Source organism: Hyperoodon ampullatus (genome assembly GCF_949752795.1).
Source record: "Hyperoodon ampullatus genome assembly, chromosome: 10".
NCBI classification, from domain to species: Eukaryota; Metazoa; Chordata; class Mammalia; order Artiodactyla; family Ziphiidae; genus Hyperoodon; species Hyperoodon ampullatus.
Window position 1 is genome coordinate 3,010,020 of NC_136923.1, and position 24,984 is coordinate 3,035,003.

Below are 24,984 nucleotides of genomic sequence, written 5' to 3' on the forward strand. Positions count from 1 at the left end.
TCCTTCCTTTTTTCCCCACTCCCTCCTTCCCTCCCCCCTTCGTCCCTCTCTCACTCCTTTAATGACAGTGAGTATTTTTTGAGCAGTTCCTATAGACTAGGCATTGGTATTAACAGTCGACCAGTGTCACCTCATTTGGTTGTCAGCACAGCCTGTGAGGGAGGCACGGGGACACCCCACCATATTGTGACACTCGGGTCCAAGGTACGGAAGGGTGCACAATAAATCCCCCCCAGGCAGTAGTGTCCACAAGGCACACACGTGCAGACGGGGACCCTCCCAGACGTTCACGGCTGACCTGGCCTGCTGTGGTCCAGCTCTAAACCCTGTGACAAGCGGTGGTCCCTGCCTCGGCTCCCCACTCCTACCACCCAAGTCCCACCCATCCCGGGGAACCCCTCGGTGGTCTGACCCCCTTGGCAGTCCCCCTCTCGGTGCGCTGCGGACCCTGACAGCCCAGCTGGGACTGGCTCTGAACGGGGACCCTCCGTCTGCCCTGTGCCCTGCGGGGTCCACGCAGCCTTGTTGGCCACAGACTGAGGCCCACTCTGCCCGTCACCCTCCTTCCCCACTCAGCCCAGCTGCCAACAGGAGGGGCACGGCCCAGCGCCTGGACTGGGAACCAATGGCCTGGGACATGCCGGAGCACCTCTTGGCCTCGGCCTCCGCATCCGGAATGAGGGGCGGTGGTAACAGCTCCACCTCACACGGTCACTGTGAGAAAGGTGAGGTGCTGCCCAGGGAGCAGAAGCGCCTTGTATACCAGAAGGTGCAGAGCAGGTGTGTCTGCGGTGTCACACGCTACGGTATGATCACACCCAATAACGTTTAGTGAGACGTTAGAGCCTAGAGGTTACAACGTGAACTCTAGAGCCAAGAGGGCCGGGGTTCAGGTCCCAGCTTTGCCACACACTAGCTGTGTGACCTTGGGCAAGTTAATGAACCTCTCTGTGCCTCAGCTTAGGGTCCTCTTTTATTACGTTTTAGGAAGATTCAATAGGTTAATACATTTAAAGCACTTAGAACAGTGCCAGGCACAGAGTCAGTATCCCATAAATCCAGCTACGACCAGTAGAGAACTCAAAACAGTAGCATATTATGTTATGTATTAGATGAAGGTGTGATATGGACAGTATACGAATGATCTTAATGTGTTGTATTAACACACCAATTTTATATTAATAGATGTTTGTTTTACCCACATATCTAAAATCCTCATTTACAGGGGAAACGGGCTCTGAGTGGCAACCGTGCGGTACCACGGTCTCTTACTGAGGTGTGGTGGCCCCAAGTCCAGAGCTCTGTCTGTTCTGCTGGGCCCCTGCCCGGGGGCCCCAGCATCTCTGGAGGCCCCTGGACCAGGCTCACAGACGCGGCACTCCGGGTCAACTGGGCAGGGCTCCAGCCCTCCTCCCGCCTCCAGTGCAGGCTCCGGGGAAACAGCCCCTTCCAGCCACCCTGGACAAGGCGACTGCCCTGGGGACAGTCCCTTCTGAAGCCCCTGTCCCCAGCCCTACATGACCGGGCTCCTGGGGAGGCCACTTCCTTCCCCCTCAGAGTAAACTGGCTGTTCCAGTCCTACTCCCTGGCATGGCTCCAAAAGGTGGCCGGCCACCTACAAAGATCAAGAACAGGAAAGACGGCTCTGTGCTGTGAGTCAAGAGAGGGTCCCCTGGATGCGGAGGAGGGCTATGACTGGCAGGGCTCGAGGGGGCTCCTGGGGGGCTGGTCAGCTTCTGCTTGGGGGTCTAGGTGCTGGTTACGTGACTGAGTTCAGCTTGTGACGATTCAACAAGCTGTACACCGGATTTCAATAAAAATTTACATTAAAACAACAACCAGCCTGGTTCAGCCCCAGCCTGGAGCAGCAGTAAAAACCCAAGGCCTCAAAGCTGGTGGTCTTCCTCTCCCGCCACCCCTGACTCCGCAGCAGCTGTGTGGCCTTGGGAAAACCCCTGCCCCTCTCTGACCTCAGTTTCCCTCTGCTGAATGAGGGAGCGGCAGGGCTTCCATCACTTGCCATGCAGTAGACACATGGACACTTCTAAGAAATACAGATGTACTGACGCCTGGGCCCAAACCCAGACGGATGAGTCAGAACCTCTGAGGGCCATGCTCCTGCACTTTGGGTGTTTTGTTTGTTTTTGTTTTTTTAACTCTTCACTTTGAAATAACCACAGATTCACAGTAAGTCGCAAAATAAAATGTACAGGGAGGACCCATGCAACTCTCCCCCAGCCTCCCCCAGTGATAACATTGTGCACAAAAAATTGTTGCCCGCCATCAAGCCATCCGCCACTGCAGCTGACCTGACAGTGCGCCCTGAGGGGATTCAGGATGGAGAAAAAGAGGAGACCGGCCCTAGAGAGTTAAGATGCATATCGAAGGGTAATTTCAATGAGCCCAGACTCTTGCATCCCCCCATACACAGAAAAGCACTAAAATCATTAAATTGAGAAGTCTGTTTTTTTGTGATCAGTAGTCATCTTTTGATGTTGCATGCATGCGTGCGTGCATGTGTGTGTATCTATGCAATTTCACCAGATGTGTAGTTTTCTGTGACCCCCCCAAGATCGAGTTCCAAGATGGTCTATCAGGTGGCACTCGCATGCCACACCCCCTCCAGAGCCACACCCACTTCTCCCCCAATCCTTCACTCCCAACAGCCACCAATCTGTCCATCATTTTGTCATTTCAGAACGTTATACAAACTGAATCGTACAGGATGTAACTTTTCAAGACTGGCTTTTTTCACTCACCATAATTCCCTGGAGGTTTATTCAAGCTGTTCATGTATCAACAGTCCCTTCCTTTTTACAGCTGAGTAATATTCCACAGCATGGACGTACCACAGTTTTTTTTATCCATCCCCCCTGGGAAGGACATCTGGGCAGGTTCCAGGCTGGGGGGCTGTCAGGGATACAACTGCTATGAACCTTCTCCTACAGGTTTTCGTGTGAACGTAAGTCTTCCCTTCTCTGGAACAAATGCCCAGGAGTGCCACAGCCAGGGTGTTTGGTAAGAGTACACTTACTCTGAAAACCCCCCACCAAACTGTCTTCTAGAGTGGCTGTACCCTTGTACATTCCTAGCAGCAATGCAAGAGGGATCCAGTTTCTCTGCATCTCGGCCAGTGTTTCGTGTTGCCCCTATTTTTACTTCCAGCCGTTCTGATGGACGTGCAGCGAGACCTCACTGTGGTTTTAGTTCAAGTTTCCCTCACAGCTTACAATGCTGACCATCATTTCATGTGTTTATCTGCCACCTGCCTGTCTTGTTCGGTGAAACAAAGGTGCACCTTCATTTTTAAAAGCTGCCCAGATGGGTCTAACATGGAACCAGCTAATCCTCTAGGGCCCTCTGAGCCTACAAAGTTCTGTCAGTTTTACTTCCTATTTTTTAAAATTATTTATTTATTTGGCTGCGCTGGGTCTTGGTTGCTGCACGTAGGATCTAGTTCCCCGACCAGGGACCAAACCCGGGCTCCCTGCATTGGGAGCACGGAGTCTTAGCCACTGGACCCCCAGGGAGGTCCCAGTTCTGTCCGTTTTAAAAAGGACATGTTCACTGGTGTAAGAATTCTTCCTGGCACCCTGTGCTTTCTGGAAGGGCCCTAGGGAGGGTTCCGGACTGCCAAAGGTGGCTCTGGGCCATTGTGCTCAGGCCAGAGGGTGACTCTGTTTGTTTCTGAGAAGAAACAGGGAGAAAGTAGGGAGAGGGTCAGGATGGGCAGAGGGCAGGCTCTCCACACAGCCCTCGTCCAAGGGAGTCTGCTCAAAGCCCACAGGGGCCTGGGTGGGCTGGCTGGCAGGGAGCAGTGGGCAAGGGCGTGGCCTGGGAGGGACCTGGGGCAGGGCGGCTCCAGACTCATGGGCCCTGGGTTGGAGTTATTTGTGGATTTACCCCCATTTCCAGAGGGGCCGGGGAGGCCGCGCGCCTCCCTTTTACTAAATAATACATAGCCACTGCGTCAACTATGGAAAATAACAACAGCGCACAACGAGGAAAATAAAGTAACCCATCTTCTCAGCTCCCTGCGGATTTGCCTGTGTTGTTGTCTGAGGCCTCTCTAAATGTGTGCCTGGGACGGGGACTGGGCCTATGTGTGTTGTGGTTGCACAAAAGTACATTCTGTTCTGTGGCCCACACTCCCCGCTCACTTAACCCTTCTCCGTGTTTTTAGGTCGTCAAACATTCCTCTGCGTCACCCTGTGGAAGCGGCTGGGAACCCTGGGCACACTCCCCGCTGCCCACATCGGGGTCAGGCCTGGTGTGTCTCTCCCCATCCTTGGCTGCTGGGCTGTCCTGCCAATGAGGTCTCTGTGCAGGCAGCAGATGTGCCTCTAGGACCCATTCCTGGGATTTCTGGGTCAAGGGGAGGGATGTTTTCATGGCTCTGGGTACACACGGATGCAGACCCAGGGGGCTGGACCACTGCTCTTAGGGCAGTGATGGGGGTGCCTGGCCATCCCCAGAGCTTCCAAAGTTTCTGTCTGGGGCAGAGGCTGAGGACCCCTGCTCCTGAGCCCCCAGCCAACCCCAGACAGAGCGCCTGTCCGGGGCAGGCTCACCCCTCGCCGCTGCCACGTGTGTCGCTGTCCTCCTTCTCCTCTGGGGCTCCGGAAGCGTGGACACAGAGAAGGTAGGAGGTGGCCAGGCTGCCCCAAGGTCTCGTCCCATTATCCCCAAGGGCCGAGGCTGCTGTCTCATGTCACCTGCCGGGTGCCCCGCTCTGGTCTGCCTCAGACTCGGGCTCCTCGTCTGTGGAATGGGGCCGCCTCCTGCCTTGGAGACTCCAGTGCGGCTCCAGGAAGCGGACAGACAGGGGGCGCCTTGTAAACCAGACCAACCTGAGGAGCCGCCCTGCTGGCTCCCTCCCCCGCCTCTAGCTGTCTCGCCCAGGCCCCCAACGCCTGCCCTGGGCCTGCCTCTGAGAAAGCCACAGGGGCCCTGCCCACCCACCCGGCCTTCTGGTCCTGGCTCTGGGCCCCAGACAGCCCTGCCTGTAGGCACAGTGAGTGACTGTCCCCGGGCTGGCCTCCACGCCCCTCCGTCCTGCCAGGCTGCCCTGCCCAGGAGCTCAGCCCGAGTCTGGAAAAGTCTCCACTGTGGGGGGAGGGGGTGTCTCTGCCCAGGGCCCCCCCTTCCGGACAGAGGTGTGGAGAGAGAGCTAGGGCGGCGGGCAGCGGCCCTGGGGTGAGACCTGGGGCGGGGGGTACCAAATCCCCCTCTGAGCCTCATCTGCACCACAAGGAGGTTTGTCTAGAGAAGGGATACTTAGGGGGTAATGGTGGGGTGTCTCAGGCCACTTGGGACAAGGATTTGTTCATCCCCCCTCCACGCGGCCCCCGCCTTGTGCCCAGCTCTCTGAGAGCATCATCCTCACTCATGTCACCCTAACAAGGAGCCCACTTTACAGATGAGGAAACTGAGGCATCATCAGAGCACAGGGAGAAACACGGCGAGTAAGATGCGTGGCTGCCCATGGAGGGAGGGGCACACCCCGGCTGGGTCTCTCCGACCGGGTGTGTGAGCCAGTGGGGGGCAAGGGCGGGGCTCCCCTTGGACACAGTGCCTCAGCCCAGACCTCGGCTCAGCGGGGGCAGCGTGCGGGGGGTCAGCCAGGGCAGGGTCTGAGTGTGTTCAAGGGGAGGGTCCCGGAGTGGGACAGGGAGGGGCACAGGGGGGCCTGGCTTGGCAAGGGAGCCTCCCTGGCTGCCCCCACCTGCCGAGAAGCACCTCCGAGACCCCAGCACCCAGAATCCCAGCTTCTTCTGTGACCCCGAAGCTCCCACCGGGATTCTCTTCTTGAGGCAGAGCACCGGCCAAGGGTGCAGGGCCACCGGCCAGGGCACGTCCAGCCTCTCCAGCTGGTGGGGGTAGGGCTGAGGCCTTCCGCTCGGCCAGGAGCCTGGCCGGGCCTGTGGCCAGGGCCCTCGGGTGCCGTGTCTGGGAGCCACATCCTGTCACTCTTGGACCTGGTTCGCTGATGGGCAGGGAGCACAGATGCCTCAGTCCAGCCCAGGTGGGAGGGGGTCTGACCATGCTGGAACTCTCTTCAGATGCCAACATGATCTTATTTTACCCTCAAGCCTGCCTGGGGAGCTGGAGTTTTGTATCCCCATTTTACAGATGAGGAAACCGAGGCTCAGAGGGACTGAGACCTGCCCGAGGACTCCCAGCTGGCAAGCGGCCACACCAGCTCCTGACCTGGGTCCCCTGCCCTCTGCTCCAGAGTCCCCACTGTCCACAGTCATCCAGGCAGCTGACCCCCAACCAGGACGTCCTGACCCCACTCACCCTGAGGGTGAGGGATGTGCTCAGGCACATGTTTCCTGAGTGCATCCCTTCCTTGGGAGGGCATCCCTCAGATATCCAGAAAACAAGCCAATTCACCCCAAAACCAGCAACCTACAGACTTGACAAATTTAATTTTTAAATAGCTAATGCACTCTCATAGTTCATAAGTACAACAAAAAAGATATCCAGTGGAAAGTCCCCCTCCCAAAGGTACCACGTCCACCAAGGTCCCCCTGTCCCCCAGGGAGTCCCACCACGAGCTTCTGGTGCCTTGCCACAGAAATTCCTAACGCAGACACAAGCAGACACGGACACGCCCAGCTGGAGGAGTCGCGCACATGCGTGCAACAGGTTCCTGCCCCTCACCCTGGACACACGGCCCTGGATTTGTCCTAATGCCCCGTCTCGGAGCTCGCCCTCAGTCTGGGGCACGGCCGCCAAGTGTGACCAAAGTCTGAGCCAGACGAAGGACGGGGCCCCGGCTCCACGGCCCCTCCAGGGGCAGGGTGAAGGGTGGCCGTCCTCTGTGGCAGGGCGAGGTTGGGGGACCCTGCCTGCCCAGAGCCCCTGACCTGGAACGCTGGCAAGGGCACGGTGGACTCCGCCCAGCTGCCTCCCCTTCCAGGTCTGACGTGGGGCCCACCGGGCGGCATCCCAACCACAAACACGCTTTCGGATCCATGCTGACCTCACACGGTCGGACAAATACGCATACAAGACACCTCTTAACTTACGTCTGAAACTCTCACAACATTGTAAATCAACTATATTTCAATTAAAAAAACAAGAGACCTCTGAACCATCACACGCGCACGTGCTTGCACAGCACGCGTGCACACACGACTGTAGGCACGTATGCGCATGCAGGCCCTCCTGCGGGCGGCTGGAAGCACCCCCCCGGCCTCACACGCGAGCAAGAGTCGGGCTGGGCTGTGCCCCAGGCCCTGCACTCAACAACCACGGTCAAGGAAAATCCGCCAAGGTCTTTCCATACAAACCGGGTGTGTTAATTCCCTTTAGTTGAATGAAAGTTAAAAACAACACGGAATATTCCCAGAACCCCCTGGAGCTGGGGGCTTCTGGGGAAACTTCAAGGGGAAACCGAGGCTGGGGCGCTCGAGGACAATGAGGCCGCTGTGCTGAGTGCCGGGCACCACCTGGCTTCTGTCCTCACAAACGCCCTATTATCTATTCAGAAGTTTTGTTTTGTTTTGTTTTGTCTTAGCAGTGGTCTTCACAGGCCTCACGGTCTCCCTGCTCAGCCTCCCGCATGCTGGCACCGTGGCCGTGCTGTCCACGTGGCCCCGTTGCTGCCCTGCGGCACCATCTCTCCCAGGGTTTACCAAAAAGTGCTTCAGGCCATGCACCGGGGGACGGCACCAACCCCTTCCAGGCCTACCAGGATGTGGGCCTGGCCCGACTCGGGCGCAGACGGAACGTTTGTCCCAGCAGATTGTCTCCCATGTGGTTCCTGCGGCCACGCAGCTGTGGCATCTCACAGGCCCTGCACTTCCATGACCCCACCGCTGGAGGTCCCCTGAGGGGTTGGTGTCTCCTGGACGGCCGCAGAGGAGCAAGCTGGGTGCAGAGTGGGGCAGGGGCTCATCCCCAGTCTCAGCAAGTGAGGGCTCCTGGGTGCTTCTTTGACTGCAGGGCGTGGGGACTGGGGACTGGGTGGGGCAGGAGAGAAGGGACGGGAGCTGGGTTTGCACAGCTGCTGGGGGACCTCAGCCTGCAGCAGCAGGAGGCCGACCCCAGCTCTGTTGGGGGGACACTTTCTCGAGGGCTGCAGAGGGGCCTGGAGGCGGAGCCTTGGGGACCACCAGCCCCTGGGTCCATGGTTGTGGTGGTCCCTGGGTACAGGGGGAGCCCTAACCCACCCCCTCTGTTCACAAGGAGGCGGAGAACTCAGCCTGGAGGCCACGGGCGGGGGCGTCTGTTTCAGGGGCAGCAAGATGCCATCACAGCATGCGCTGTGCCCCACGCGTCTGGCCTCTGCTCAGGACGCAGACTGTTCTCCTCCTGGCAGATGGCTGAGCCCGGGCGGAAGGCCTTGGGTGCCCTCGGCCCACGGGGTGGCTGGCGGCTACAGCAGAGGGGAGGATGTACCGTTGGCCAGCTGGGCGGGGCTGAGCCCCGGGGTGCAGGGCAGAGTGGGTGGATGGAGAAGCAGCGTCCTCACTGGTGCATGAGAATGGGGGTATCCCAGCCTCTGACCTGCACCCCCAATCTAGAGGCACACCAAGCTGGTGCTCCCTGGCCCCTCCTTGGCCCCCAACAGGCATCTCCCTGCACCAGGGGCCCATCTTGGTGATGGCACTGCCACCCACCCAGACCTCCGAGCCAGACCCCTGGGCACGGTGGTCTGCATGCCTTTGATGCCTTCCTCTCCCCGCCGCACCCCGGCCTCAGGCCGACCTGCAGCATGCACCCCTGTCACTCTGCTCCATCAGCTGCCTGGGCACCCCCATCAGACACCTCCAGGTTTTCCCATCATCCCGTGGCGGCGCTGGATAAAAGGAAGAGAGAAAATAAACTTCAGGCTGAAGGCAACAGCGTGGGGCATCCTTCACTCACTGACACTGCAGCTGCCCCAGGCCAGAGGGCCCAGCTCAGGAGCCACCCCCTCTGAGACCCCCCCCAGGGGCTCCACCCTCAGGTGGTATAGGGATACCTGTGGTGCAGCAACTGTCCCTGGGTGCTGCTCCAGGAGTGGGCACCCAGCGGCAGGCCCGGCGGACGCAGGCAGGTGGCAGTGTGGTGGGAAAGCTGGGACTGAAAGGACAAAGGCGGGCAGTGGACGGAAGCCAGGCATGTGGGCACAGGAGGGGGCCAGCGGGCGGGGAGGCGGAGGGGGCAGGGAATGGAAACCCCGCAACCTCATGTCAGACGGACAGACGTGGCCCTAGGAGAGGGTGAGCAGCCCTGCTGTCCCCAAGCCCGACTCTGCGCCCTGGCTTTCCACTGGGCCACCCCAGGGAGAGCTCTGCCTTCTCCGGTATCATGTCCCTTCTGGACCTGGGGCTCCTGAGCCGGGACACCTGTCCAACGGCTAATGCGAGGCCAAGGGCGTGTGTGTGGAACAGGATGGAGGCAGGGCTGCTGGAGGGTGGGGCCTGCCCACGGACTCCGGGGTTGGGAGGCTCCGGAGGCCAGGAGGGAGGGGCACCAAAGGGCTGAGCCCAGGACCCAGCCCCTGCCCAGGGGGTCTGGAGCTAAGCCCTGCTCTGCCTTCAGGGCACTCTGTAAACTGGGAAGTGCGGTGGACAAACGTGAGGGTGCTGTTTCCTACAGCTGCAGGACCCCGGGCATCATCAGCCCCCGTCCTGGCTGAGAGGCTGCTCCCGCCTGAGCACCTATGTGCTGTCTGCGGTCACCTCAGGGTCCGGGAATGGCCCATTTTACAGATGGGGACATGGGATCCGCAGCCGACAGCAGGGCACGCCTGCCCCCAAGGGGGAGGCTCGGCACAGCCTGGAAGGGGGTGCCCTCCGGAGGTGCTGGTGAAAAGGGCGTGAGGTCGCTCTGAAAAAGGTGATGAGTTTTCTTGGGTAACACACAGTGCCCCAGGCAGCTTTTTAAAAATTTTTAATCTTGGCAAGCTAAAACAATACTCTAGCCTTAAAAATTGGCACGTGGGCTTCCCTGGTGGCGCAGTGGTTGACAGTCCGCCTGCCGATGCAGGGGACACGGGTTCGTGCCCCGGTCCGGGAAGATCCCACGTGCCGTGGAGTGGCTGGGCCCGTGAGCCGTGGCCGCTGAGCCTGTGCGTCCGGAGCCTGTGCTCCGCAACGGGAGAGGCCACAACAGTGAGAGGCCCGCGTACCGCAAAAAAAAAAAAAAAATTTTTTTTTAGTATATACCACTGGGAAAAGAGGGAAGACGAAATAAGAAGAAAAAAGATTCTTGTTTACTGCTCCGAGCTGGCTAAGAAAGAGGGAGATAGTAGAGCCTGGGTGCGGGGTGGGAGGGTCAGCCAGATCCCTCACGTTAGGGGCCCCATGGGCTTACCCAACACACGCAGCCACAAAGCCTTCCCCTCCCAGTCACAGAGCCCCTGCAACTCGGGTCAACGACTCCAGGCTCTGCTCCGGGGCCAGAGCCCAGCCACCCAGCCGAGGGCTTGCCTCCCTGGCGCCTGGCTGTGGGCGTCCGCGCAGCGCTGAGTTGAGGCTGCCAGCTCAGCATGCTGCCCTCTAACTCCAAGCATAGCCGGTGCACTGTCCCCAGCCTCAGTTTACTGCCCCCTCCCCAGTAAACACACATTTGAACCCGCTCCGAAACGCGCAGTGCAGTGGCTCAGGTGGAGCCGACCCCGTCCGCCCAGCTCCAGGGCTGGCGAATCAGCACACGGCCTTCTCGGGCCATGGACGTGGTCTCAAGAACGACCACGAACCCCAGGGCTGACCAGCAGGAGGTGAGGGGTCCTGAGGGGACCAGAGCCCCCACGTGGGAACACATCCCAGGCGGAAGGCGCTGGAGCCCCCAGACCCAGCCACGCTGAAGCCTGGGCCCCGGGCCATTCACCAACAGTGACCATTAAAATCCCTTCTGACTTGAGTTTCTGTCCCTTGCAACCCAGAGACTTCTGGTTGATACACTCCCTCCGCCCCAGCCGGCTTCCTTCCCCTTCCCAGGCCTGTGTTTCTGAAGTCCCTGCCTGTCCCCAAGTCCATCCCTGTGCAGTGAGAGTCCAGGGGAGGAAGGTGACGAGGATATTTATAAGTTACAGACCCACCATGTGGGTCACTGAATCCTTATGGCCACCCTGCAAAGTTTCAATTATTGGCCCCATGGTACTGAAAAGAAACCTGAGGTTCAGAGAGGTTAAGTCATCTGCCTCAAGTCACACAGCCACTGGGCAGCAGATAAGGCGTTCCATCCGAGTAGCTACTGAGGCAGGGGGAGGTAACGGGAAAAGGCACTGATCACCCCAATACCTCAGCCCCCACTTCTGCTCGGCCCAGCCGGTTTCAGGGAGCTCATCCGAGGTACCAAAATTGCTCAGCAACCCCGGAGATGGTCAGGGACTGAAGCGCGACCAAGGATGAGGGATCTGAGAGACGCCAGGACACCTGCGGCCATGCCCCCTGGACTAGGTAGGGCCGGAATTGATAACAGAGCAAATGTGAGAAGACACTTGTGTTATCTTGGCCTGGTGAGGCCTTTGAGAGCCAGGCTGATGATTCCAGCAAGAGCCGCACTGATTAAAAATGTATCGCTTCCCTTATTAACCATTCCAAACAGATGCCGGGACCAGCTTGATGAGGAATGAAATTAGCCACACTCTGATCGCCGCCCGAGGAGCCCAGGGGCTGTTCCGATGGGACCCCCTCACGGGGACTCCTCCGGGGTCATGCACTCCCGGGGACAGGGAGCAGGGGGCATCTCAGGCTCCTGGAGCCCTCAGGTCCCCAGCTCATCCCCAGGAAATCGGATAAACTGGAGGGAAGGCCAGGACCCCCCGCTGGGTCTGTCCAGTGAGCCTGGCCCCGGGGTACAGGTGGGCCGGGCCCTGAGCCGGCACCACGTGTGGGCTGGCTTAGACCCTGCTGCCCGCAGCCTCGCCGGCCTCGTCCCGGCTGCCCTGCAACCTGTGACGAGTCCGTTTGCCAGAAACCGAGCCACTGAACGGTCAACATGCAGGAGGACAAACTCATCAAGAACACGCGCCTCCTTTAACCTTTCAGTTTTAGTCGGCTGGGTTCATGTTAGTCTTCAAAATGGCACTTGAAGGAACGGTCGGTCTGCATCTGTCCCCGCTCCTGCTGCTGGGTGGGGGAGGGACGTGGGGACCGAGGGCGGAAGAGCCAGCTGCCCGCACTACCGCTGTGCTGGCGGCACTGGGCAGCGGGCGGTCCCGCAGGCCCAGGGAGCAGGCCGCCCGGCCGAGGGCAGCTTGGGGTGGGGGGCAGCAAGCCTGGGTCCCAGCTCTGCCAGGGGCTCTGGGAGCATGGACTCAAACTGGGTGCCAGGGACCGACCAGGCCCCAGCTGGCAGCTAAAGGGAGGAGGCTGGTCCCGTGCCCTGGTGGGGTTCAGCCTTGGGGAGGAGGCTTGTGACCACACAGGGCCCCCATGGAGGGACTGAGACAGGGTGTGGCGTGGTCGCCAGCCTTCCTGTCCCACAGTCACCAAGGGTCCAGCTCATCAGACCCAACACCTGCCCCAGGCCTTTTTTTTTCCAATGAAACTTTTAATTTTGAGATAACTGTAGATTCACCTATAGTTGTTAAAAATAATACAGAGAGGGGCTTCCCTGGTGGCACAGTGGTTGAGAATCTGCCTGCCAATGCAGGAGACACGGGTTCGAGCCCTGGTCTGGGAAGATGCCACATGCCGCGGAGCAACTAGAGCCCGTGCGCCACAACTACTGAGCCTGCGCGTCCGGAGCCTGTGCTCCACAACAACAGAGGCCGTGATAGTGAGAGGCCCGCGCACCACGATGAAGAGTGGCCCCCGCTCGCCGCAACTAGAGAAAGCCCTCGCACAGAAACGAAGACCCAACATAGCCAAAAATAAATTAATTAATTCATTAATTTAAAAAAAGAGAGAAAAGAAAGAAAAAAATAATAATACAGAGAGATCCTATCCTATCTATACTTTACCCTGTTTCCCCCAACGTCCTGCAAAACTACAGGACATCACCAGCACAATGCTGACAGCAGCAGCCACCATCTCGGACAGATTTCCTGTTTCATGTCTACTCGTGTGTCTCCGGTAGCGGAGGGAGGGCTTAGTTCCACGTGGTTCTATGTGCATGTTCACGTCAAGACGCACAATAGTTCCGTCACCACAAAGACCCCTCGTTCAACCCCCCTGTCTTGATAGCTCCAACCTGTGCTACCCTTTCTCTGGTCTAAAATGAAGTTCATGAATCATATGATCTATTTACACACATATTTTAAAACAAAAATCAACAGAATGCCCTAGTTGTAACAATACAGAGAGAAAAACAGGAAAGCAGTTCATGATGAAGTGACCTGCGTATTAGCGGTGGGCGCACAGGGAGGCAGTCAGTCGCCCGCCCCTCTAGATGACAGCGGCTACCTGTCACCAGGCGGGTGCCACGAGGGACGCTGCCCTCGGTGCCGTGATGCTCTCAGTGGTGACAGCTCTTGGCAGAGCTCTGAATGTATCAGAGTCTGATCTTCCCCTGACTATGAGGACAGCAGCCGCACTCCTGGAAAGGTCAATGTACGTGACAATCACGGGGAATGTGTTTAGTGGTTTAGGTGTCACGTGGAGTGTGGCGCAGGTTCAGATAAGCACGCGCGGATTTTCACTTTCATGGGGATCTGGGGAGACATTCGCAGGTCTCGGCTGTGCAGGGCTGCCCCCTACACCCTAGGGAACGGGCTCTCCGGGCTCCACCCACCAGACACCTCTCCTTGCAGCCACCCCGAATGCCGCCCACATGCCCGGCGGCCCCTGCTGAAAGCCCCTAGCACACTCTCTAACCCCGTGCTGGCAACTCCATCTGTGTCTGTGTCCTCTGGGCAGGGGTCGCTGCCCCCCAGGATGCAGTCCATGCCCAGCGCTGAACAGAAGCTAATAAATGTGCCAGCAGAACGGATCTGGACCGACAGCCAGCCCAGGACAAACAGGCTGCTGGGCAGCGTGGTGTGACCTTATCCTCGGATGCCCCAGGGCCAGACCCGCCCACCTCCACTCTCCTGCCACGGCTTTGCTTCCTTCATGGAGACCACTCTGCCAGCCACCCGGTCACATCACCTCCTTCAAGGGCTTGCTGGTTACCAGGTCCCCCCACTGGGCCCTCAAATCCAGAACTGCAAAGCAGCGATTGGAAACTCTTTGTGTAACTGGCTGGGTGGTTGAGGCACCTCAACAATAAAGTATTTACATCGACGCACAGAACTTCCCCAGAAGGACCCCAAGAAACTGGACACAGTGGTGGCCTCTGGGCAGAGGGACAGGGGAGGGAGGCGCCTTTGCACTGTGTACAGACATTTTTGTACCATGTGGATGAATTATCTCTCAATTATATGAATAAACAAAGAACAGCCAAAAAACATGGAAGCAGGTATTATTGGTGTGATTAAAAACTTCTGAGCACCTACTGCGTGCCATGTACCCCTAAGGACCCAACTCCTTGGGCTACTTATATCCTGGAGGACTGGGCTCTGGTGGGGAGACCAGAGCCTCATATCCACGCCCCCCCAACCCTCCCCTAGGACAGAAACTTGGACAAAGGCAGTGAGGGCATCAGCCAGCAGCTGACCAGCTGACCCAGCCCTCCCCAGACAACGCCAGGGGTCCTCGGGGCTGAGTGGTCCATCAGCAGAGAAGGAGGCTGAACTTTACCACTCACACCTGCCTTTATTCAAGAAAGGGTACATCAAAACCACAGTGAGGTGCTACTTCACACCCTGAGGACTGCTATCACAAAAACAAACAAACAAACAAAAACCACAAAACAAAACAGCAAGTGTGAGCAAAGATGTGGAGAAACTGGAATCCTTGTGCAATAGTGGTGGGAATGTAAAACAGTGCAGCTGCTGTGGAAAACAGTATGGAGGTTCCTCAAAAAAGTTAAACGTAGAATTACCATATGATCCAGCAATTCTTCTGGGTATATACATAAAAGAATTGAAAGCAGGGTCTCAAGGATATACTTGAACACCCATGTTCAATTATTCACAGTAGCCAAAAGGTGGAAGCAACACAGGTGTCCACAGACAGACAAATGGATCAACAAAGTGTGGTCTATACACACAATGGAATATTATTCAGCCTTAAAAGGAAGGAAATCCTGACACAGGCTACAACACGGATTAACCTTGAAAACATTATGCTAAGCAAAATAAGCCAGTCACAAAAAGACAAATACTCCGTGATTCCACTTATATGAGTCCCTAGAGCAGTCAAATCCATTGAGACAGAAAGGAGGATGGTGGGTGCCCGCGGCCTGGGGCAGGGGAAGGGGGGCTCGTGTTTAGTGGGGACTGAGCTTCAGTTTGGGAAGATGAGAAAGTTCTGGAGATGATGGAGGTGACGGCTGCACAACAGCGTGAATGTTCTTAATGCCACCGAACTGCACGCTTAAAAACGGCTAAACTGGTAAATTTTATGTTGTGCGTATTTTACCACAATTTTAAAAAGAAGGTTATTGGTGTCTTGCCAGGCCAGGGCCTAGGCGGATGCCAGGAAACAAAGGCAGGGCCTTGCCTGGGAAGGTCCCAGTCGGTGGGGGAGACAGAGAAGCAGGTGGCTGGGAACAACAGAGGGGCCTGCGCTGTGGCAAAGGGGAGGACCAGTGACGGGGAACTCGCCGAGGAGACAATTTGCCTGGGGAGTCGAGAGAGAGGCGCAATCGGATCTCGAGGTCTGAGGTGAGGGGCAGAAAGGGCCCTTCCGGCAGAGGGACCAGCAAGGGCTCTCCCGAAAGGGCAGGCAGGGCGGGCGTGGGGTGGGCCTCTGGGGCCGTATTTGTTGTGTGTCCCCGCTTGAGACTGTCAGCTGCAGGCGGCAGGGCCTGGCCCGGCACACAGACTAGGTGCTTGACAACCACTATGGAGTGAGTGAATGAATGAGCCGGTGGATGACGACCCCCGCCCCGGGGACCACAAGTGATGCCCAGGACGGGCTGTGTGTAAAAGAGCCAGAGCGTCTGAAACTCAGTTTCTGCTTCTGGTGGGCCCTGGTCCCTCCCCTCAGCCTCCTGTGTGAGTCCGCATAACAGAACCATCAAAAGCTGACCCTGCCGCTCTCGTTCCAGATGAGGTCACAGGCCCAGAGAGGGCAAGAGGCCGGCCCAGGGTCACACAGCAAGGCAGGGGCAGAGCTGGAGCGCAGCATCCTTCCCCTGCTCTGTGAGCTCCAGCGAGGGCCAGGGCCTCAGAGGCCAAGGGGCAGGGGTGAGTGGAGGGAGAGAGAGAGAACAAGAGCCAGTGAACAGGTGGGGGGAGGGGGAGCAGACACAGGCTTTGGGGTAAAGCAGCAGGCCTCAAGGTGGGCCTGGTGGGCACTTAGCACCTGGCAACAATGCCTCCTAGGTCCCTGCAGGTGGGGACAAAACCAATTTCATCCGCAGGCCCCAGGTGCTGGGCTCCCTGCCGCTGCCAGACAAGGCACCCACCCTCAGCGCCCTGGACGAGGGCCGGAGCCGTGGCCACGTTCTAGTTCCAGGCGGAGCACGCGTGGGGGGAGGGGCAGAACCCCGTGGCCGGAGGTCAGGAACCCGATTGCTTTGGGACAAGGCACCAGGGGCCGTGTCTGTCACCCGGCTCTGCCTGGCCGCCCTCCGGCCCTGCTGTGTGCCCACCTTCTGTGTACCTGCGTCTTCCCTCAAGGGCAGACAGAATGGGGCCGCTGAAGAGTGGGGGCTGGGGAGGCAGGACAGACCCCACAGGAGGTGGTGCAGGAAAGCGCTTCGCCGAGGGCGGGCGGCAAGGACGAGCCCCAGCCCGGTCCCGGCCTGGCAGTGTCCCTCAGGGCGAGCTGCGGGTCCCTGTCCACACCCCTGGGCGCCAGCCAGGCCAGACCGGAACTGAGTGTGAAGGTCAGCCTCACGGTGGAGAGGGGACGGGTCCCTCCCACCCGGGCCACAGAGCTGCCTGGCAGGCCACGAGCCGGGGCCTCCTGGGGACCACCCTGGCTCCCGGGCCAGGAGCGGCGCGGAAGGCCGAGGGCCTGGGATGAGGACGCTGTTGCTCTCCAGGGACACGTGTGCCCCGCTGTGGGCACAGGAAAAGGATGGCTGAGAGCCCTGCCTGGTCTCCCTACCCAAAACATCCTTCTACAGTCCAGCAATGTAACTGCGGCCGCCACCTCGGATCAGAACCCTCCGTGGCTGCCCATGGCCCGTGCCTGCAGGGAGAGCCCCTCCGCCTCCTGTCCTGGTCCCGCCCACACCTCCGGGCTCACCTCTCACCTCCTTCTTGCTCACCCTCAGGGGTGCGGGGCTGGAGGCAGACCCGATCACTTTGAGTAAAAGCCTGCGTTACATCACAGAGCACTAGAGCCGGGCTCTGGGGCTTCCCTGGCTGCGTGCAAGCCCAGCTCTATCCCTCATTGGGACAAGTTATTCGGTGACTGAGTTGCACTGTCTGTACAAAGGGGATAACAACAGCCCCACTTCGCAGCGTCTCTGTGAAGGTCAAATGAGCTAGCGCCTGCAGAATGCTTGCAACCTGAGGCCTGAGGTTTGCACACCTGGAGCGCCCTCCCCTCCTTGACCACCCGGCAACCTCCCTTCACCCTCCACGCCTGCTGTGGGTTGCAGGAACCCTCCCCACCTCCGGGTCATCGTCCTGTCCCGGCCCTTGGCACTCTATACTGACACCGTCTGTTCATGGCCTGCAGGCCGCCAGAAGGCAGAAACTATTTCTTACTGGGCTCTGTACCCCCTTGCTTAGGTCAATGCCTGGCACAAGATCCATCATTCATTCAATCAACAAAGATTTACTGAGCAACTACTATAGGCCCAGTGCTTTTCTAGGTGCTGGAGATGCAGCAGCTAACACACTGTCAACCTCTCTGCCCTGGTGCAACTGACACTCTAGTGGCCAAGATGGACCAACCAACCCCCAAGTAGGGACACAGCGGCTGGCCAAAAGGAGATAGTGCTGGGCAGGGAAGGGGCGGGGGAATGTCAGGGTGGGATCCGCCATCTAGATTTGGTGGCTCCAGGCAGAGTGAATGAATGAATTATAAATGAGCGCCTCACTTCAGCCCCCTCCCCGCCAGCAGTTCCGAGAGTCTCACACACTCACTGCAAACTCCCTGCAGCCCGACTCCCTGCATTCCAGTAGCAGGAAGTGACGTGCCCGTGTTAGGCGCAGTTACGGTTGCGAGGGGGCTGACATTAATTAAGACACCATTAATTAAGCTGTCAGTACAGTAATGGCCTCGGTTGTTAGCAAATTTGATTAAGGAACTGATTCTTGGAGGCCTCACGATTTCCCCATCTCATTAATAAATCTTCTCCTGCTCCCGCTGTCATCCCTTCTCCCATTCACTCGGTCACCTCCATCAGTGCCTGAGCTCCCAGGTGGGGACCCGCCTCCTCAGTGCCTACGGAGTCTAGATTCCAAAGCTCTCTTGGGAGCCCAAAAGGTGGAAGGGAAGAGACTGGAGGACAGGGAGGCGGGGAAGGGAGGGAGGCGGGGAAGGGATGGGGCGGGTCGCTGGCACGGCTCCTTCTGGAGCCCGTGTGTCTAGGCCTGGTGTGCAGCATATTGAGGGAGCGATGTACTGCCAAGTGCATGGCAGGAAGCAGCCATGAGACCTCAGTCAAGTTGCTACCCCTTTCTGAGCCTCAGTTTCCTCCTCTGTAAAATGGGATCATTAGCACCCCACTTCATGGCAGTGGTGAGAACCAATGAGGCAAGCGGCATGAGAAGCCTCGAAGCCCAGTAGTGCAGCTCTGATGGTGGCTACGGTGGTCCTGGGCTGGTGTCTCCAGCTGTCCTGAAAGTTAAGCAACTGGAGACACTCAACTCCCCAGCCCTCCCCACGCTGAAAGCCGGGGGAACAACAAGGTTGGAGCTGCAGGTGCAGGATAACCCTGGTTCTGGTCCCCAAATCTTTCTATAAAGCAGTGTGACCCCTCCTCTTCAGCCACCCCCTCCCCAGTCTCTCTGCAATCTCTGGTGCCTGTGGGTTTGGTGGCAGCATGTGGGGGGACGGCCTGGGTGTTGTGCTGTCAGACTGTGGGAGCCTGAAAGCCAGGGCAGCGTGAAGAGACCCACAGGAGGGAGGCAGGGAGCCCGGAGTGCCCGACGGGCCGCCCTTCCCACCAGCCCAGCCCCTCTCCCAGGCGAGCGGGTGACACAGGCGTGGTCTGTGGGTCCTTCCAGGGGCCATGTGTTAAAATGCAGGTTCCTGGGCTCCCGGCAGACCGAATGAGTCTGTACTGGTATGCAGGAGGGGTATTGAAATCAGTATGGTAGCTGTGTCCTCAGCAAAATCACGATCGGATAGGATTGGGAAGTGATGCCAAGGGAAATGGTTGCATCTGTGAACATCAGCCACAGCTGTGCATCAAAATCACGTGGAGAACTAAAACGATCCTGAGACTTGGGCCCTCCCCGGACACATAAACTGGGATCTCTGGGGATGGGACTGAGGCATGGGAATTTGAAAAAATTCTCCAGTGCTTCTAGCGCAGAGCCTGGGCTGAGACCCCCACCCTCAGGCCAGGACACTCCAAGTTTCCTGGGAAGCTTTGCTGAGCCTCAGTTTCCCCATCTCTAGAATCGGAGTCTTAGTGTCTGCCCGGCCAAGGCTGCTGTGCAGATTCCATCACTGAGACCAGGCACTGGACCCAGTACAGGCAACGTCCGACGTCACATGTCACCCTGACAACACCCCCTCTCCCCTGGGGTGTAACAGTCCCTGAGAGTTGAGAATGTCTCTGACATCGGGCTCCTGGGCCCAGGCAAAGGTGTGGCAGAAAAAAGATGGCTGCCTCGGACCTATTCCCAGCAACAGCAGAAGTTCCATGCCGGGAAAGGATTTACTATTTGTTTCCCAGAAAAGCCGGGGCCCTGTCACAGGCAGGGAGAACTCTGGCATGTTCTGCTCACATCAACAAACCAACCCGTGGGCTTTTCCACTTAAAAAGCAAATGAACATCACAGCCAACCACAGACCCAGGCCACCTTCATCGCCCCAGGGGCTCCCGCCCGGGCCGGCTGACACAGTCGCAGGAGCAATGTTTCCTTTCCTTCACGCTCGGTTAGAGAGAGAGCTGTCTGTCCCCTGATGGAGGGGAGTGGGCGCTGCTTCACTAGGGGCTCCAGGGGCCCTTGTCAGGGTATAGGGGGGTTCAAGGCCTTGGAGTGCCCCCAGATGTCCCCCTACATAATGTTCCAGGCCTCACCTTTCTAGTCTGGGGGACTGAGCCCAGCCTGAGGGTCCAGCTCTGCCCTCTGATCTTACAAGGTCTGAGGTCACTGAAGAGACCCAAGAGGCCTGGCCTGTGCAAGGTACCAAGGACAGGAGGAGACGTGGGTCTGTGTCTCAACCCCTATGGCTTCCGGTCCCAGAGGAGGGGTCCTGTGAGGCCAGAGGCCAAAGGCTGCTCACCCCAGAACAGAACACCACAGAGCCCCGGAGAGCTGCGAGGGAAGCTGGCATTCTAGTGTGACGCCCCAGGAAGCCTGGCTTAACGAGGCCCAGGCTTGGCTTTCCATAAATACCCGGACCTGTGATGTCACTGCCCCGTGAAGACTTTCACAGCCTCTGCCGCTGGCCTGGGGCCCAGCAGACAGGTGTTTGCCTCTGGCCCACAGAACACCTGCGTGGCACAGAGGGGCACTGTTGCTCCCTGCTCACAAGGGCAGGCTGGACCTTCACCTGCCCCTGGAGGGCACAGCACCCTGTGCCCACCCTGACCTTCCTGCCAACCTTCCATCAGCGGTGGCTGAAGTGCCAGTCACGGAAGAGCCGGGCACGAGAAGCTTTTTCCAAATGGACACAGGAGGGCTGTACCAAACGCCACAATGATAGCAGCATGTCGGGGGACCCTGTACACAGATTTGGGGTGCTACCTACCCTCAGAGACAGGGAATTTTACAGCCCAACAGAGTCCTGCTAACAGCCTTTTCCTCATCGTCACCACTGACAAACACCTCCACTGCAGGGGACAAGTGCTGGCATCTCTGCCTGGTGGCCAGCTCCCTCTGCAAGCCACCTGCACGGCAACCCACCCCTCCCCGCAGAGAGCACCCGCTCCAGCTCCAAGCTGGGCTGCGGCCCCTCTGGCCTCGAGTTCCAGGTATAAACCTGCCACCTATACTCACAAATAGCGTCTTCTGCACGCCATCCTGTTTGGGGGCAGTTTTCCCTTCTCTCTCCCTCTCCAGTGGTGAAGGCTCAACGTGGTTGGAGGAGCGCGATGCTCAGGCGAGAAGTGGAAGGGAATGAAATTAAATCGAGGGCGAGTCACATTCCCGGGGGTGGCGGGCTGCTCCACGGAGGCTGGGCCAGGAGCAGGGGGGTGGCACCAGCGGGCTCCGAGGGGTCCAGGTAACGCAGGGCTCACGCCGAGCCTGGCAGCCTGCAAAGACGTCGAGTCACCATGGTCGCCAGGTTGGGCGGGGGGGCGTGGGCCTCGCTGCTACCTGAGACCACCTGGGGCTTTTTCCCTCCCGCACATCCGGGGTGGCGGGGCGCCGCGGGGAGGGCAGGGCTGGGGGAGTGTCCGCACCCGCTTTGCTCTCGCAGCATCCGGAGGAGGGACCGGCGCAGAGCCTCCCCCGCGCCCCAGGAGCTACGTAGTGCGGCCGCGCTGGACCAATCGCCGAGGCGCTCGTCGCCATGGCAACCGCAGCATCAGGCGCGGCCGCCCAGTGGCGCCCTCGCTGCAAAGTCACCCACCAGGCGGAGAGCGCCCGCGCCACGGCCCGCACTCGGAACCTGGAAATCTGTTCCCAAAATGCATGCGCTGCCCCGGAGCCTACGATGACGCTGCTTCCCAGGGTGGCTTCTCTGCCTTTGCGACGGAGACGTGCGAGGCACGGAGTGCACGGGGTTGGCGCCCTGGAGTCAGGCCGACAGATTCCCAGAGTGGCTCTGGGAATCTTGAGATCTTGGGCAATCCGCCTCTCTTCTGGGAGCCTTGATCTATGATACTGTAAAATGGGATCACAGCAGCTATGTCACAGGGTTGCAGGAGGGCTTACCACACACAGCAGCCGCATGGATGCGGAGCTGCTGTCAGTCGTCCCGGCCATGTCCTGGGGCTAGCGGAATCTCTGGTCTAGCTGGGGTGCCCGCTCATTCAATTACCCACTCACCTCACTCACCCATTCCAAAGGCACTGCTGTGGGACTGGCAACCCAGTGGTGAACAAGGCAAAGTTATCTGCCCTCATTCATTCATTAGAATGCCCCGTTTACATTCTACGGGGGAAATAGGAAGTCAACGTGTAGTCAAAGACATAATTTTGCATAGTAATAAGGATCAGGATAAAAATAAAGCAGAAGGCGGGAGGGAGGGGGAGGAGAGGGAGGGAAGCCCCCTCCCTCACATCAGAGGTGGGGGGGGTCAGAGAGGGCACGTGTGGGCTGAGACATGTATGATGGAAGATCTAGCGGGGGAACATTCCAGGCAGAGGGAAGATCTAGTGTCAAGGTCCTGAGGCAGAAATGAGCTTAGTGTGTTTGAGTACCACTGAGGACGCCAGTGTGGCTGGAGTGAGTGAGTCACCGGGAGGTGACGATGAGAAGGTCGCCATCCATCCTCCCCTCCCAGATTCACTTTAAACTGATCAGAGTCTGTTTCCTCACATGTAAACCAGGAACTCCAAATCTATTTCATATATATATATAATTTTTAAGTGCATTATAATCCTAATAACAGCCTCAGTGGGATATAAGATTTTACAGAAGAGGAAACTAAAGCCAGAGGTTCAGCAACTGGCCCAGGGTCACACAGCTGGTGGGCGGCACACCAGGGCAGTCTGGCTCCAGAGTCTCGGCACTTAAGCTCTTGCAAAACTTCCTCACTGGGACAATTACATGAGCAAATGGGTGAGAATGCCCCGGCCCCTTGGTGGCAACTCGGAAGGCCATTCTCTTCTTCCCATTTTCTGTGGGCTTTCAGACCCGCTGAATTTAGGTGAAGGAGGGTTGCTGCATCATCTAGTTTTGTTTTAGTCTTTCCTTTACAGTGGCGGAAACAGAACTCAGAGAAGGCAAGTGACTTGCCTGAAGTTGCACAGCACAGAGTGGCAGGCGTGGGACTGGGAGCCAGTTCTTCTGGCTGTATACCCTCACACGGGGCAGGAGTAGAGATGAGGGCTGGGCGATGGAGGTGAAGTGCATCAGAACTGCAAGAGGCTTCCTGAACCACACCTGTGAAGGACCCATCTTCCTCCAGCAGGTACTTCACTCCCCGAGAAGAAGGCTGTCAGGTAAGCGGGCTGAACTTGTGGCAGAGCCCACCCACCTCTCTCCCCACTGCAGCTGCACAAGATTTTAAGAACAATGCAAAAATCACAACCACGAGGCTGGTTTTGTTTCAGCTCCGATGTTTAGTGACTCCTCAGAGGCTCCCCATTCAGAGGGGGCTCACCTGCCTGCATGGCAGAGCCAAGACTCAAACCCCCATCTCTGTGGCTTCCAGGCCTGGGCCCTAGCATCTCTCCTCAGGACCTCCTCAGAGGGGGGATTATTTTATCGCATCCATTTTCCAGAGGAGGAAACTGAGGCTCAAAGGAGTGCGGTGGGTGGACCTGATGGCAGGGCCGGCTCCAGTGTCCCTTTCCTGGGTCTCCACTTTCAGAACTCTGGAGCCTCCCTGGGGGTCATGAAATCACCTGCACGCCCACTGCTTCTGACACTTCCTCCTTACAAACTTACATGTGTGTTTCTTACATGTTAGTCTGTTATTTCAAAATAAGGCAAATGGAGAAGACCCCGGAGTTCAGACGCAAATGCCAAGACTGTAGGTGTTTACAAGGCACGTGGGTAGGTGCTAGATTTCTGAAGGTGGGTTTCTAGCACAGGGTCAGGTGCAAGGGAGTCTCCAAAAATTGTCAAGCTGAGATTAGAGACCCACAGGCTTGTCCTTTCGGGAAGCGACAAAGGTCACTCAGCAAGGGGGCGTGCCCACATGTGCAGGCATGTGTGTGTGGGCTTTGCCTGCATCACACCAAGCCTGCACCATCACCATCGGAGGGTGGGTTTGTCAGCACACTTTCCAGATGTGAAGGCTGAGGTCATGAGTGGGTCCAAGGGCACACAGTGAGGAAGTGGCGCCGCAGGACTTTGTACTGAGCGGTTGGTGGGGCTCTCCCAACCCTAACCAGATGCCTGAGGTGGGGAGTATAGGGCAGCCGGCCTTTCCAAAGGCAGGCTCACCCACCCACCCCCTCCTGCAGGCCCGGGACTGGGGCACATCGGAACTGGCTTTGGGACAGGTCCTCACCCCGGCAGTAACCCACTCTCTGGGTCACTCTGGAAATGCCGGCATTCACCCTCTGCCCCCCACCTGGTCACTGTGGACCCCTGGAAGGAACCCGGACTGGGAGGAGAAAGCAGAGGCCAAAGGTGGTAGGGAAACGTTTCACACCCAGGACTTCCCGCCTCCACTGGAAAATTCCACCCTGCAGGCAGACAGGCACATTCACACAGAGAGCATCCTGCTCCTGCAACCTGGGGCCACTGCCCCCATCTGTCCCCACCGTGAAAGGAACACAACAGCATGTGATGGAGGAAGGACAGAGAGGACTGGAGCAGGGAGTCAACAGATCCCCAGGCCACTGCTGGGTGTGGGGGGGTCCCAGCATCCTCCCATCTACATTCTGACTCTTCAAATCTCAGAATCACAAATCCTTCAAGGCCTGGAATTTTTTTTTTCATTCTTGCTTAAGCTTTACGGTTTAAAGGAACAATCTTAAATTCATAAATAACATGAAAATCTCTTCTCCTTAAACAAAACAAGGTCCCCCTGACCACTCCCCCAATTCTCACTGCCATAGCCCACCTCTGCAGAGGTACCCACTGTCCTCTGTCAGGATGTACCCTCCAGAACGTCTCCTATGCATTTAGCTACATACACATGCCTGTAGGAAGTATCAAGTACTATGCAAACCCTAAAAAGTGGTATCATATTAAGTTACGAAATTAAAAAGTAAATACACCAAAAAGCATCAAGATGCAGACAGTGTGCTCTGGGTATGCCCCACCCACTATGAGAGCTGGAACCCAGTGGG

The 24,984-nt window shown here is 57.9% G+C and overlaps 1 protein-coding gene across 2 annotated transcripts in view; it reads right to left on the reverse strand.

The window, feature by feature from the left end:
* Positions 1 to 24,984, reverse strand: part of IQSEC1 (IQ motif and Sec7 domain ArfGEF 1) — a gene marked incomplete at both ends in the record, with an annotated part of 318,762 nt that overhangs the window by 135,078 nt on the left and 158,700 nt on the right. The window contains one exon of one of the 2 annotated variants that reach the window (XM_079713582.1): positions 21,068 to 21,090. The exons of the other annotated variant lie outside the window; for it this stretch is intronic. Within the exon in view, the coding sequence (XP_079569708.1) occupies positions 21,068 to 21,090 (23 nt within the window). Of the gene's footprint in view, positions 1 to 21,067; positions 21,091 to 24,984 lie in introns of those variants that run through there. 2 annotated transcript variants of the gene reach the window in all.